Genomic DNA, 13,736 nt, shown 5'->3' with positions numbered 1-13,736 from the left:
CTCCAAACAAACATGGTACTACAATCATCATAACGAGCTGAGATGAGATGGTGAAATCCAGTTCAGGTTTACAAAGCAAAACATTGGCTTTGATGCGACTGTTTTCTGTGAAAATCGCGTTTAAGGAGCTAGAGTTTTGTCGAGTCGTCTTCACAAATCATCAGTTGAAAAATTCCCATACATGGTGTGCCTCGGATATTTGTATTTTATTTAAAACTTTCCAATTCGCTGAGTGATGTCGAATATCATAGTCGGTTTGTGTTTTTACATTCCCGCTTCCGGGTTGCTCTCACTCCTTCTAACCAATCAACAAGCTGGTTGCCTGACACGTGACCACGCCTTCCTGACTTGGTTGCGGCTCTCCTCGTGGAAATCGAGCATATTTCGTGCTGTATTCGGCATCTGTTTTTTGCAAAAAGACATCTCAAAATGACCGACGCAAAGCCCTCGCTTGCTCGTGATGGAACAATGCAGGTGACTGCAAAGGTGGGTTAAAGATTTCGACCGGGATTGCCCCAAAATCGGCGTCCAAAATCAGGTGCTTTTGTTCCTTGAGACGCCATAGATTTCGACATGTTTGAGAAATGCAGTGGTGACCTACATACCCGCATTTGGGCGTGAAATCCCGAAAATTAAGAAATCAATTTGCAATATTATGATTCTTGAATAAATAACCTTTATTTCTGCAGAGTTTTGTTTCTTAGTTTTCATTCCGAGGGGTAATTTTGCTTGGACGAATTCGCAACTTGTCAAAATTCCAATATGGCGTCTTATATGTGCAAGGTCATGTTTGTTGGTCATGTACTATCTTGCCCGGCTGTGTATTATAAAGGAAGAGCGCTGTTTTCGAAAAGTGGCATGAAAACACTGTGCAATCACTGTTTAGACAAATGGACACGATTGTATCCACTGTCAACTCCAATATCAACATAAATCTATCGGATACCAGAGTGGTCGTCATTTCAGTAATTTCGGGAACAGTTTTGTAAAGTAATTAGATATAACTGACGACGACATTATTGTATCATGTCAAATGTTAAAGGTTGTTTTGAATAACATTTGCTACCATTAAATGAATTTTGGATGCATACATTTGAGTATCAGTGAAGTATATATCTGATATGTTAAGGATGCTTTTCATATCCGGGGTGTTATTATTTATGTGATTGTAATTTGGAGTTTTGACTCAAATATAAAAAATGTAGTGACTTAAGCTTCAGAAAATGTATGATCAGACGGACGTACACAAAGGAATCACTTTTGCTGCAGCTAAATTACAAACATTAGTACAACAGCTTCAAGTGAAAACATGCACTGTCAAACTATCAGTCTTACAGTTTTACTATATTTTTTTGGCATGGACGTGAAGTTAAGTACAACTTTAATTTCCCTTTATCTTAAATCACATCAATCATTTGGTATGGATGAAGCAACTGTAATACTTTTCTGCATCTTTTCTGGATTTCTGCATTACAAGCCTGTCAAAAGCAAGGGACTATGGACAACTTCTGGTTGGTAAATCAGTGTTGCAGTGTCAACAGTTTTATGGATCTTTAAAGCTTTAAAAACATTTTTTGCAAATCAGTCCATAAATTTGAAATTCTTGATCCTAGTTTTATTTTAATTACCCCATGATTATGCATTTTCTGATGTCTTCATCTGAATTTTACAAGTTGTCTTCTGGATGAGAGAATTTTCAGTGATCTATTTGGAAGGAGAATTTTCATTGATATTTCTTCTTAAGTTTTGCCTGTAATCAACAAATCATTAAACTCCAAATACTGGCACGAAATTATTTTTTGGTGTGATGGTTTGAACAATTCTTTACTCCATAGAGTGATTTAGCAGAAAACATATGGACATGGAGTGAAATACTGGATTACCCCAATTCCTCTTCTCAGTAATTTATTCACCCAAATCCAATTAGCACTCTTATGATGTGTATTTTGTGACGTTTGTACCAGGTGTCCGATTGGCTTTTTTTAAAGGCTTTGTGTACGTTAAGATTAGAGCAAATTTTATACCAGATGCATGGGGGAAGGGCAGAGCCCCAATGGCCCCTGGTTTGTTGTCTTAGGGGTGTGGCCAGCTTTCACAATAGACCATGGTGCACTGTGGGCTATTTTTACTCAAGAGAAATGTTTTTGCCCATGGTGAAGCATCAGAACTTGAATGAGTTGATACATGTCGTTGGGATTGTCACAGAGAAGTAAGTTTTTTGGATAACTCTTTGTTAAAGTAGGTTTGGGAGAGTGTTGGTTTTGTTGTGAAACCGGTTGTGTTCAAATGATGACCAGACACCTGTTTTCACTGAGGTATGCTGAATCAGCACTTTAGTGCTTAGACTCTGGGTGTTTAAAAAACCTTTTTTCTATTTGAATATCAGCATACATTGTATTGTGAATTAAGGGGGGGGGTTGTCAATTTATACAGTTCATACAATTATTCATTCACCAACTCATAGTGGGTATACTTATTTTGCATGTCAGGGATTTATCTTGGAAAATTCTTTTTGGATAGTAAGTATATTTTATAATGATAATATTTGGTATTTATAACTGTTTTATGACTATAATTGATTCAGTCATCAATACTCGCTCAAAATGTTACAAAAAGGGTAAATCTTACTATTATGTCTATAGGAGATAAAAAATAGTTGGAGATAAAATGGAACAAAACATCTAAGAAAAAGCTGTGGAGAAGTATTGGGTTTTTAAAAGGGACTTGAAATAATTCAGTGATTTGGCACATTTCACCTCAGCATATAATTTCAAAGCAATGCTGCACTGATGGCAAAAGTCCTCTGACCATAGTCTGTGTTTAGGGACTGTAAGGTAGTGCTGATTCAGGGACTCTAGACATCTTGGAGTAGTGTAAAGTGAGAGAAATTCAGACAGGTACTCTGGAGCTTGACTGTGGAGACATTTATATACAAGGCACAGGATTTTGAAATTTTGAACTAATGTAGAAATATCAGAGATGTGATCTCACTTAGAATTCAGAAAGAGTTCAATCCATCATGGTGGCCTTTGCAATAATAAAGTCATGAGAGCACAAGAGATCTTAATAAGTATGGAGCCGTTGCGAGACTCTTGAATACTCCACTATGAGTCACCACTGCTGCATCTGCAATAATAGCTAGACAGCAGCAGTTTAAAAATATTTGGTTCCAATAAGGGAATTTTATCTCGCATTAGCTTCAAAATCTTAGAAAATGGAAAAAATTATCATTTGTTTTCAGTAGGTGATAAATGTACATTTCAGGAAGGTATTGAATACCTGGAGTCAGCTGGCCACGACAAACTGCTAAAACTTCAAGGACTGAAAGAAGACGACACTGCTTCTGGCTCAAACAAACCTGCACTTCCTCGAGATAGCACCATGGCAGTGACAGCAAAGGTGAGTCTAGAGGCTAAACCATTTGATCTTAATGACTAAGAGATAGGTTCAATTCCCCACATGGTTACAGTTTTGAAGTCTGTGACCTATGCTGTGTTAGTGCTAGAATGCTGCAGAAAGTGCCATAAATCTTAACTCCAATCAGCCAGAGGATTTAATGTGGCCCCTATGAAGTATTAATTTAAAGCAGGCTTGAAAACTTATGCTGGTTCCTTGTCACCCATGTATCAAATTATAAAGCACTCGGGTGTTTCAGAGAATTTTCATATTGCAATTTATTGCAAGGCAAAAGTATATATTGTGGCACAATGGAGTTTGTGCATAATTTTGAAAGCAGAAACACAACAAAATCACTATGCTTGATTATGCATTAATATAAAGGTTGAATCATAACACAAAAAAAGATAATTGTCACTTCGTTCCTTTGTTAGGGTCACTATTTTAACAAACACACGACTTCCAGTGTAGAAAATGGAAATTTGCAAGTCTTACGAAGTTATCCGAATGCATACTAAAACACAGGCTTTCAATCAGCGTATCAGAGTATGTATTGTCTTCATGTCATAACTGGTTATAATGCACAGCCCTACAAAGTGCATGACTTATTAATTGCCAAGAGCAACACCGAAAACATCACTATACAGTAAGCCAAGACCTTATACATTGATAAGTATGCTTCATGAGAGAATTTATTACATGCCTTGGGTAACTCAATAACCAAGTTTTACAGTCTGCATTGACTAGCAGCATTTATTAGGCTGCATTAAAATTGAAAAGTTTCTTGGGTGCATTTTTTTTTTTAAAATGCCAAGGGTGGTAGGATTTTCTTTTTTAATTTTTGATGGGGAAAAAGTGATGTGGGAGGAACATGTTTTTAATATCTTTTTTCTCTCTCAGAAATACAGTTGTAGATATTCAGTCACACTCATTCTAACAGACGGTTTTCTTATACTGGACAAATAGATGATTGGGACACAGCGAGTCAAAATTATTTTTTAATTGACAATAGAAAATTGTGATGCGCAGATGCCCCCCAAAATTTCACTTTTTTTATTTAGCTTTATAATTGTGAACCAGTTCTCAAAGCATGAATTATGAACATAAAATGTTTTAGAGTGGAACAGTGAACATAATGAACATTGTTGTATACAACAGGGGTCCACATCTTCTTTTATAAAAGCCCCTTGCCACAGGTTTCAACTAACTTAAGACATAGTCATGACAATGAAATTATGAAAGAATAAATCAACATGGTATTTATTAAATGGTTATGTTTACTGGACTATTTATTGGAAAGGGATTTAAAGTGATTTTTGCGAAATTAAAAATGAGCCAAAATGAGATGAAGTCCCAGTTTATTTGCAGTTTGAAACCATAAGCGAAAATCATCTGGTAGCCCACGGACAAGTAAGATACCATTATTTGATTACCGGAAATGAAAACTGACTTGTCGTTTTTTAACCCCTGCTTGGATTTTTTAAACACCTGTACAAGATTCCAGCTGAAGCCATGACCCAGTTTCTTACTGTGTTAACAGCTTGGAATGGGGAAATGTGTTAATCTAACTTGGGAATTTTTGGCTGAATGTGTTACTTAAGTGACCACATGTATGTATGATGAAGTACTAATTTAGGCCTGAAAGGAACTACGCCCACCAAAAACACACGCACACACACACTATGCCAAAAAGTGAGTGCACATCAATGACGATTAAGATAGGCCAAAGTATTTTAATGAAACTTTTTGTAACAAGTGAATAAATGGATGAACAGGGCAGATTGTGAGTTTTCGTGCTCTGATTACACAGATCACAGATAATTAATTACATTAGATAACCTGGCCTTTGGTAAATTATTTACTGGTTACAAATATGTCTCAAGAATATTACAGTGGGCAGTATTTAGCAACAAACTGAGAAACTCAGAAAAGGACTTTGTTCCATATTGACACCTCTTAGGAGAACAAAACCAGAAGGATGGAATATTAAGAATGTCCGGTTGTGAACAAAATAACATCTTTGAAGCCTTAGAGTCTAAGATCCAAAATACTCTAGCCAAATAAAAAAATCTTGTGGTTTTCATTACATTTCTTTAAATGTTTAATCAATGCGTCATTGTTTATTCAATCAAGCTTTTGGCCATCATGTCGGCTTTCTCTATTAGAATGACTGATGACTGTTAATGCCAGGAAAAAACAATGGTATCTGATAGTTTATTTTATTCTTACCACTTAAAAAACATGGGATCGGCAACAAAATTCAAGGGTCAGTCAGGTAGTCTGAACCAGACCATTTGTTTGTTTTAACCCAATCTAATTACATGATTAGTGTTGGTGCAACTGGAGGCAGTTTTTGTAATGCAAGTTGTTAACTGGTGTCATTCTCTGATTTGTTTCCACCAGGAAGGGGAGCAGTTTCTGGAGGCAGCTGGAGGGACCGTTGATGCAGATGCTTTAACTCGAAGCCAGCAGAAGAAAATTGAGGAGATCCAGAGCGAAACACCTGAAGAGCCATCACCAAAGAAACCGAAAATGTCAAAGGAAGGAACGATGGCTGTCACAGCTAAGGTAGGAGGATCATTTTGTCTTCTGGGTGATGGATGAAGAAACATAAGGGGAGATAATTCACTTATTATCTCCCTTGATCATAGGTCTCTGCTTGATTGTCGTCGTGTGAGGGAATGCTTATTGGTATGTAAGAAAAAGAGAACTCTTTTCTAGGTTCATAGTTCTTCATTTAAGATCCAGTTTCTCATTATTACCAATTGTCCAGAAAAATATGTTCTTAAACATTATCTCATATAAATTACCAGAAATAGTGATGGAAAGATCTTCGCAGTAATAATTGCCTTTTATCTGTGGAGGTAACATGATTTATGAAACTGTTAAACAATAACAGTAACAATTACAATTTGCAGCCGTGTATTATTGATTGTGATATTGAAATGATGATATACCTTCCCAAACATGTAAACCTTGATTATACACCAGAAAATCTTCAAATATCAGACATAATCATATTTGCAAAATTGTATTCCTTTCTTGTACATTGATCTTTATGATTGTCAATCATGACTATCGCAGTAATATTATGGTAGTGTTGTTCTTTTGTGATAGTGAAAAGAGACCTATTAGTCATATCTAACTTTTCTCTAACCTCCGAGTTGAGTATTCTCTTTTTCTAATCAGGAGGCCAAAGAACTACTAAACAATGAAAAACTTGGTGATACAAGACAAGAGACCAAGGCACGGAAAGCGCGGTCAACACCCAAGAGAGAAGGAACAATGGCAAAAACAATGCAGGAAGGTTTGTCAAGTGGCTAATTCACAGTATATTGTCATAACAAAGTTATTTGTGCTAAAAATATGAATGTAATCTATAACATAGGATATGTTAAATATTTCGGAGGCAGATTAAAACATGGCTCAAACTGATACAAGCTATTGCTTAGAAAGATGTTCATGCATTTGATCACTGGATTGTCTGGTCCAGACTCTATTATTTACAGACCGCGGCCATAAAGCTGGATTATTGCTAAACGTGGCATAAAACTAAACTCACTCGATCATGTCTGCCTCATCTACCCTTCATACATCATTGGGCTGTAGGGAAGCCAGGTGACCTGAGTTGAATTTTTCTTATGAGTTCGATGTGTGCAGACCATTCTTGGTGTTCCTAGCATATTGCTGGAATATAGCTAAATGGCAAACAAAAATATTCATTCACTCCATACAATATTATCTAATTCCTGGCTTACATTACAGTAACAGAGACGCTAACAGCTACAATTCAATCAAAGTTACTACAAATGTTAGTCTCAAACTACACACATACCATTGCAATAGAATTTCATTAAAATTTGGACATAAAGACAAAAACATATTTTTGTCAATCAAATGCTTTCTCAGAGGTAAGTTTCTATCAGAAGTGCGAAGCTGATTTCAATACCTTTGCAATTTGAACATGTTGACTGACTTGGTTGACACATTTCACTGGTTGCTAGTTGCTCAGATCGATGTTCGTTCTGTTGATCACTGGATTATTTACAGACTGCCTCCATATAGCTGGAATATTGCTGAGTGTGGCGTAAAACTAAACTAAACTCACTCTCACTCACACTCACACTCACACTCACTCACTCTTAGTCACTCAGTCTGATAAACTCATCTGAAAGTTAGTTACAAATTAACTGCAAGCAAAGAACTGGCAGGGAGATTTGTTTAAAAGGAATTTGGAATTCTGCATTGAAAGAAAACCATCTGTAAAGTCATTTAGATGTTACAGATGTCTGTATTAACAAGTATATCTTTTCCCATGTTTTCTTTTCATCTGCGTCTTGACTTTCAATGTGCAAACTTTGGATCCTGTGGTCCCCTGCTTAAGAAAATTCATCAGGACCACTAAACGATAAGTTTGCACTGGTCCTGGTGGCTAGGGAATTTTGTTTTTATAGTTACGTAAATTGATGAATGTTATTTTGGACCAATGAAGTGCAGACAGAACCACCAACCATTGTGGACTAATTGGTCCTGTGGTCTAGTGGTGAACTTTAAAAGGTTTCTTTCACCGGCCTTTTGGCTGGTCACTAGGACATCAATGATGAGGTCTTTGTAGGTTAATTGAATTGCAAGACCAGGCATTGTGGAGGGTGGAGACAAAAAATACTTGATGAAAAAATCTACAGTACTAAGTGTTTCAAATTTTGGTTGCAGCAAAATCATTGTTAGGTGAAGATGACCTCAGTGGGGGCCGAAGGACAAGGTCAAGTGCCCGTGGGACTGCTCCACCTGCTAAACCAGCCGTGAAACGGGCAGGAACGATGCAAAAGACAGCTAAAGATGGAAAGGAATTTCTGAACAGGTCAAAAAAGAGCAAGAAGGAAGATGATGATGAGGAAGAAGACAAAGATGAGGAGGAAGAAGATGAAGAAGACGAGGAGAAGAATGAGTGAGAAGTAAAGTTAATCATTACGCAAGACATCAATCCTAGTTATCATTTTCATCTGACTGACGAGAGCGAGAGAGAGACATGTGAATCATTTTATTGACAGAGCAGCCAATTTAGGTATAAACGTGAATAGATGAAGAGTGTTTGTCTTTGTTTTAAGCGTATTTGATCATTCATAAATGCGAAATTCTTATTTATCGCTATGAAAAATAGTAAAATTTCTTAACTTACAGATTTTTAGGTCTTGGTATGGGTCATTTCAACCACTTTGGGCAATGATTCATTTTTGAAACAAAGTTAATGAACAAATGTACCATCACAACATACTTCTTTATCTAGATCCATTGGTTCAACAGGTGAAGTGCCATCTTCATACATTGTCAGAATGTATATTTAACTCATTACTGTCTGTTCTGTTTGTAAAATGAGTATTTCTCGTACATTGGTTTAACGGCAGCAATTTATAATAGATGAATATAATAATGGTATCTGTTAACAGCTTGTAGATAATGTTTTCACTAATAAATCACTACACCACTGTACACAGGAACTTGTTTATTTCAATTTTTGACATGTCAATCAAATACAGTGTATATGTCATCAGTCCCTGCGTTGTAGATATGCATCATTCATGTTGGCAGTGAGTGAAAGTGGTGACTGTAAAGCCATGGGATGTCAGTTTGGAAATCGACACCGATTTGAAATGAACGCCAGCACCACTGTTATCATGGTTACCATTTGTTATCATTGACTTTTTATTAGAGCATCAATGCATAAGAAATGTTCATGTGTTCCAAAACCTGCATTTGTTTCGCAAGTACAATTTGTTGACATTACCTTGGTGACATTAATAGGTCTTTCCTTTCCAGAGAAGAAGAAAAAATTCTGCTTTGGAAAAAATTTGAATTGACCCAAAGGCAGTTTAGATGAATATAAATTTTGTGGATTGATGGGTTAATCGAATTGTACGAATGCATAATCAAGCTCTAACTGGTTTTGCATCATGTGTTCATTGTTTGGCATTTCACAGCCTCTGCCATCTTGTATTCATCCGAATTCATGGCCATTTTTACAAGCTAGCATTGCTTGTAAGTTGAAAACTCTGAAACATTTAAACAATTTGTGTTGTCACAATCTTTGTATATGGATTGTTACATAGGAGTGTTTGTCTTTTATGTAGAGGAATTTGTTAATGATATAGAATAGGCAAGACTGTATAAGCGTTGATAGATTTTTTCAAACTTTTGTGATTTTTATTTCTTGAGGGAGGTGACTAATATCTATCTTTAGCTTAATTTGAGTCTTTTAGTGGTATTTATGTAATTTTACCTATGCTGATAACACAATCAGGTTAAGGTGTTTTATTCTGATACCCATCTGCATGAAGATCTTGGAAAACTCCGCAAGACCTTTTGGGAAGCTCAGGGGCAGTGGAATAGCCGAATGGTAAAGCATTCACTCTAAATGCTGTAGACCCGGGTTCGATTCCCCACATGATATTTCTGGAATATTGCTAAAAGCGGTGTAAAACCATACTCGCTCAGGTCAAGTTCATAGCTTTGAAATAGTGTTCAGGTCTCTCACTTCTTTTTGTGGAAATTGGACTGAAGTTCCAAATGTATATGAATATGGCAGCATTAATATGTTTTTGTGGGTATTCACTTGCCTCATGGACAGTGTGTTCTGGTGTTTTTCTTTTGGATCAAATCAATTCCAATTTCAGATCAGAATTATTGAAATTAGAGCAGAATCATCTCTTAAATTTGTGGTCTTGATGGTTCATACACCCCAATCTACACATCACACAGAAAATGTCATGGAGGGGTCAAATGTCATGAGCTGTAGGGGTTGCCTCATTGTCTCAAGATATCATGCAGAGAGGTAGTTGTCAGAGTGAAATATCTTGTGATCAGATTGGATAATAACCCCTGTAGTTCAAGGCAACTAGAATGTGGTTCCTTTCTTCGAGTACCAGGGAAGACCAAGGAGAAATACTTGGTATATTTTGATGTGCAGCTGAAGTGAGTTTTTAACTACCAAAGACGAGTGGAATACGAGTGATAATAACTAGAAATTGTTGTTACATTGTAATACAAATACAATATTGTGATCGCAAGGATTCACTTTTCCTGGAAGTGAAATAAATTTTATTTAAATTGTTGATTTTTTTCTAATTTATTCCTGCTCTATTGAGCACGATATTTCTCTAGCTTGCTGAAATTTTATGAAGTTTGTTGTGAAAATGGTCTTCTAGATATCTTTATCAAATCAGTTGTTTTAGGTATACACAAATGTTCTATCTATTGAGCAAATTTGTCATTATCACAGCTGTGGAAAATGACCGTTTTGGTATTTGTGACCTGTGCTTCTGTGGTTAATATTTCTTGCATATTTTAGATTCTGCGTGTACTCATTTTACTAAAGTGTTATCTATATATGCTTGAGACTTTCCTTTACTTCAATGTGATTCTTTTATCATGAGTCCATGACTGCCAATATGATTCAACTAGGATTACTTTTCTTTAGGGTAATGTGTCATCTCAGTCATAATGTCTGTGACAACTGTCGGCCATAAGAAGGTGTTCTACTTTTGTATCAAGATGTGTATGTTTTGTGACTGAGAGCTTTGGAAATAAACATTTCTTATGTCAGTATTGGGTGTGTTTTTGCTTCTTTTGTGTTTCTGTTTTTCTAATGGGTGGTGGTGTCACACGGAGAAGGTGGCTTCAGCAACACCTTTGTTGTAAGAGGCACACGCGGGAAGGGTGAAATGATATATGGAAAGAGTGAAGATTGGGGTCGTGCTGTTGATCACTAGACTGGTTGTCTGGTCCAGACGCGACTGCTGCCCTATGGCTGGAATGTTGGTGGAACAAACAGAAGCTTGCGCGAATTTCACACATTCTTCTTTACAATGTGTGAAGCCCTCATGGGATCTACAATTTGGTGGTACTTTTGGAATGTTGTGTAAAACCAAACCCATCCTGTTTCGCAGCACTGTATTTGGAGTCTCGAAAGTGAGGACAGATCATATATACATCCATAAATAATATTCAGCCCCGACCAACTTCCTTCAGCAACCCATGCCTCCCATATAAGGTGACTAACAGGATCAGCTAGTCAGGCTCGCTGACTTGGTTGACACATGTCATGGGTTCCCAATTTCGGAGATCGATGCTCATGTTTTTTGGTCACTGAATTGTCTTGTTCAGACTCGATTGTTTAGAGACCGCCAATATGGCGGGAATATTCCTCAGTGCGGCGTAAAACTAAACACGCCCGTTCCTCTGAGGGCTCAGGCAATGGATGACAGGTCTTGGAGCCTTCTTGAATGCTTTTTGTTATGAGGTTAGCTTTCAGTTATAAAATTCCAAATGAGTTACACATGTTACACACGAGTAGTGTCATTATTCAGTGTCTTCTCTGTACATTAAGGGGTTGGAAGATCTATCTATATGTACATACCAGGGACATGGAAGTCAGAAAAGCATGCATGTAGTCAGTGAACCTTCACAGGACCTTACCCGTGAAGGTCCCAGGGTAGAATAGGCCTTCAGCAACCCATACTTGTCATAAAAGGCGACTATGCTTGTCGTAAGCGGCGACTAACGTAATCGGGTGGTCAGGCTTGCTGATTTGGTTGACACGTCATCGGTTCCCAATTGCGCAGATCGATGCTCATGTTTCTTGGTCACTGAATTGTCTTGTTCAGACTCGATTATTTTACAGACCGCCGCCATATAGCTGGAATATTGCTGAGTGTGGCGTAAAACTAAACTCACTCACTCACTTCACAGGACCTAGTTACAATAGTTCCGTTAACCCTCTAGTAAGAGGCGAATAACGGGATTGGGCGGTCAGGCTTGGTGACTTGGTTGACACATGTCATCGGTTCCCAATTGCGCAGATCGATGCTCATGTTGTTGATCACTGGATTGTCTGGTCCATGTTGTAAGAGGCGAATAACGGCACTGGGCGATCAGGCTTCGTTAACACGTCATCGTAGTCCAGCTGCGTAGATTGGTGCTCTTGCTGTTGATCACTGGATTATCTGGTCCAGACTCGATTAGTTTCAGACAGCCGTACAGCAAGAATATTGCTGAGTGCGGCGTAAAACAACAAGTAAACATAAAACATACAGGCATGTGTCACAGCTGACTAATATTCAACAGGTAATGTCGCTATATTCTCCCGACACAGGTAGTCCAACTTGAGGGTGGATTAACATAACGGGGCAACGTGCCACATTCACTTTTGTGTGGCAGCCGCTAATGACTGCTTGCTAAAATGAACCATGAAATGCGTTGAAATTAGTTTTACGCCGCTTTTAGCAATAATGCTGCAATGTCACGGTGGCCGACTCCACAAATGAGCTTCACACATTGAACCCATGTGGAGAATTGAACCCCGAACGTGGCTTCGGCGTTACGAACGAACGCTTTAACCAAGAGACTAGCCTACCGCCTTTCGAAAACATTACTCTTTGGTGGTGCCTCGCTGGAATATTGCTAAAAGCGGCGTAAAATGATACTCACTCTTTCGTGATGCACTGTTTATTAAACGCGATGATGCATGCATGTCAGTGGGCTTCAAATATAGGTGTCATGCTTTAGTGGGATTTTCTAACGATAGGTGCCCTGCTTCAGCAAGATAGTTACACAATAGCTGAGTGACAGCGTCACGAGGTCCAGCTCGCAGGCGTCGTTGATGCAAACCTTCTCAATCACTGTATTGCCTGATCCAAACTCGATTCCTATCAACAGGCGGATCCAGAGGAGGTCGGGGTGCAGGGCTACATACCTCCAGCCCCTCCCCTCTTTCGTCCTGGAATTTTGGTAAATGACCAATGAAATCGGGTGAAAATGTGCACAGCCCCGCCCCCCTTTTCTCAATTTCTCAACACGCACGCACGCACGCACGCACGCACACATCCTCAAAAATCGGTATCAGCCCTGTGCAATGATGAAGACCTCAATGAAACAAGATTTCAACAACTAGGTTTCAGGACCGCAGTCTCGCGTACTGGGGCTAGTTATTATTTCTGTCAAAATTACATATATTCAGAACTTAAGCGTTCGTCTAATATATCCTGCATATAAGGATGCACCTTCAAAATCGTTTTGTTGTTCAACGAAGCACTCAGCAATATTGCAATACCTGATCAAAAGGCGACTAACGGCGTCGTGTACCTTAACATATGTCATCGTACCCTAATTGCGTTGATGATGTTCATGCCGTTAGTCATTTGATTGATTGGCCCGTATTTGTTTATTTACAGGCTGCCACCATATATAGCTGGAATATTGCTGAGGGCAGCGTTAAGCAAGCAACCAACCAACCAATCCCATCATCTCGGTTTCAGTTAGGAGAAGCACGATTATAACACCGTTGA

General features: G+C 38.1%; 1 protein-coding gene across 1 annotated transcript; it reads left to right on the top strand.

Annotated features, from left to right (window-relative positions):
• The first annotated feature begins 324 nt into the window (after positions 1–324).
• On the top strand, positions 325–10,998 carry LOC137267532 (transcription initiation factor TFIID subunit 11-like). Its single transcript, XM_067802011.1, has 5 exons — positions 325–486; positions 3,265–3,399; positions 5,800–5,964; positions 6,586–6,703; positions 8,110–10,998. The coding sequence occupies exons 1-5, from the start codon at positions 430–432 to the stop codon at positions 8,346–8,348; spliced, it is 714 nt and encodes a 237-aa protein (XP_067658112.1). The 5' UTR covers positions 325–429; the 3' UTR covers positions 8,349–10,998.
• Positions 10,999–13,736: the final 2,738 nt, after the last annotated feature.

The sequence above is a fragment of the Haliotis asinina genome, chromosome 16 (assembly GCF_037392515.1).
Source record: "Haliotis asinina isolate JCU_RB_2024 chromosome 16, JCU_Hal_asi_v2, whole genome shotgun sequence".
Taxonomy (NCBI): Eukaryota; Metazoa; Mollusca; class Gastropoda; order Lepetellida; family Haliotidae; genus Haliotis; species Haliotis asinina.
This window is presented reverse-complemented; position numbering and strand designations above follow the sequence as displayed.

Coding starts and splice junctions, on each gene's coding strand:
- LOC137267532 (XM_067802011.1), top strand. CDS start 430: ATGACCGACGCAAAGCCCTCGCTTGCTCGTGATGGAACAATGCAGGTG. Junction 3,400..5,799: donor CCATGGCAGTGACAGCAAAG/GTGAGTCTAGAG, acceptor TGTTTCCACCAG/GAAGGGGAGCAGTTTCTGGA. Junction 5,965..6,585: donor CGATGGCTGTCACAGCTAAG/GTAGGAGGATCA, acceptor TTTTCTAATCAG/GAGGCCAAAGAACTACTAAA.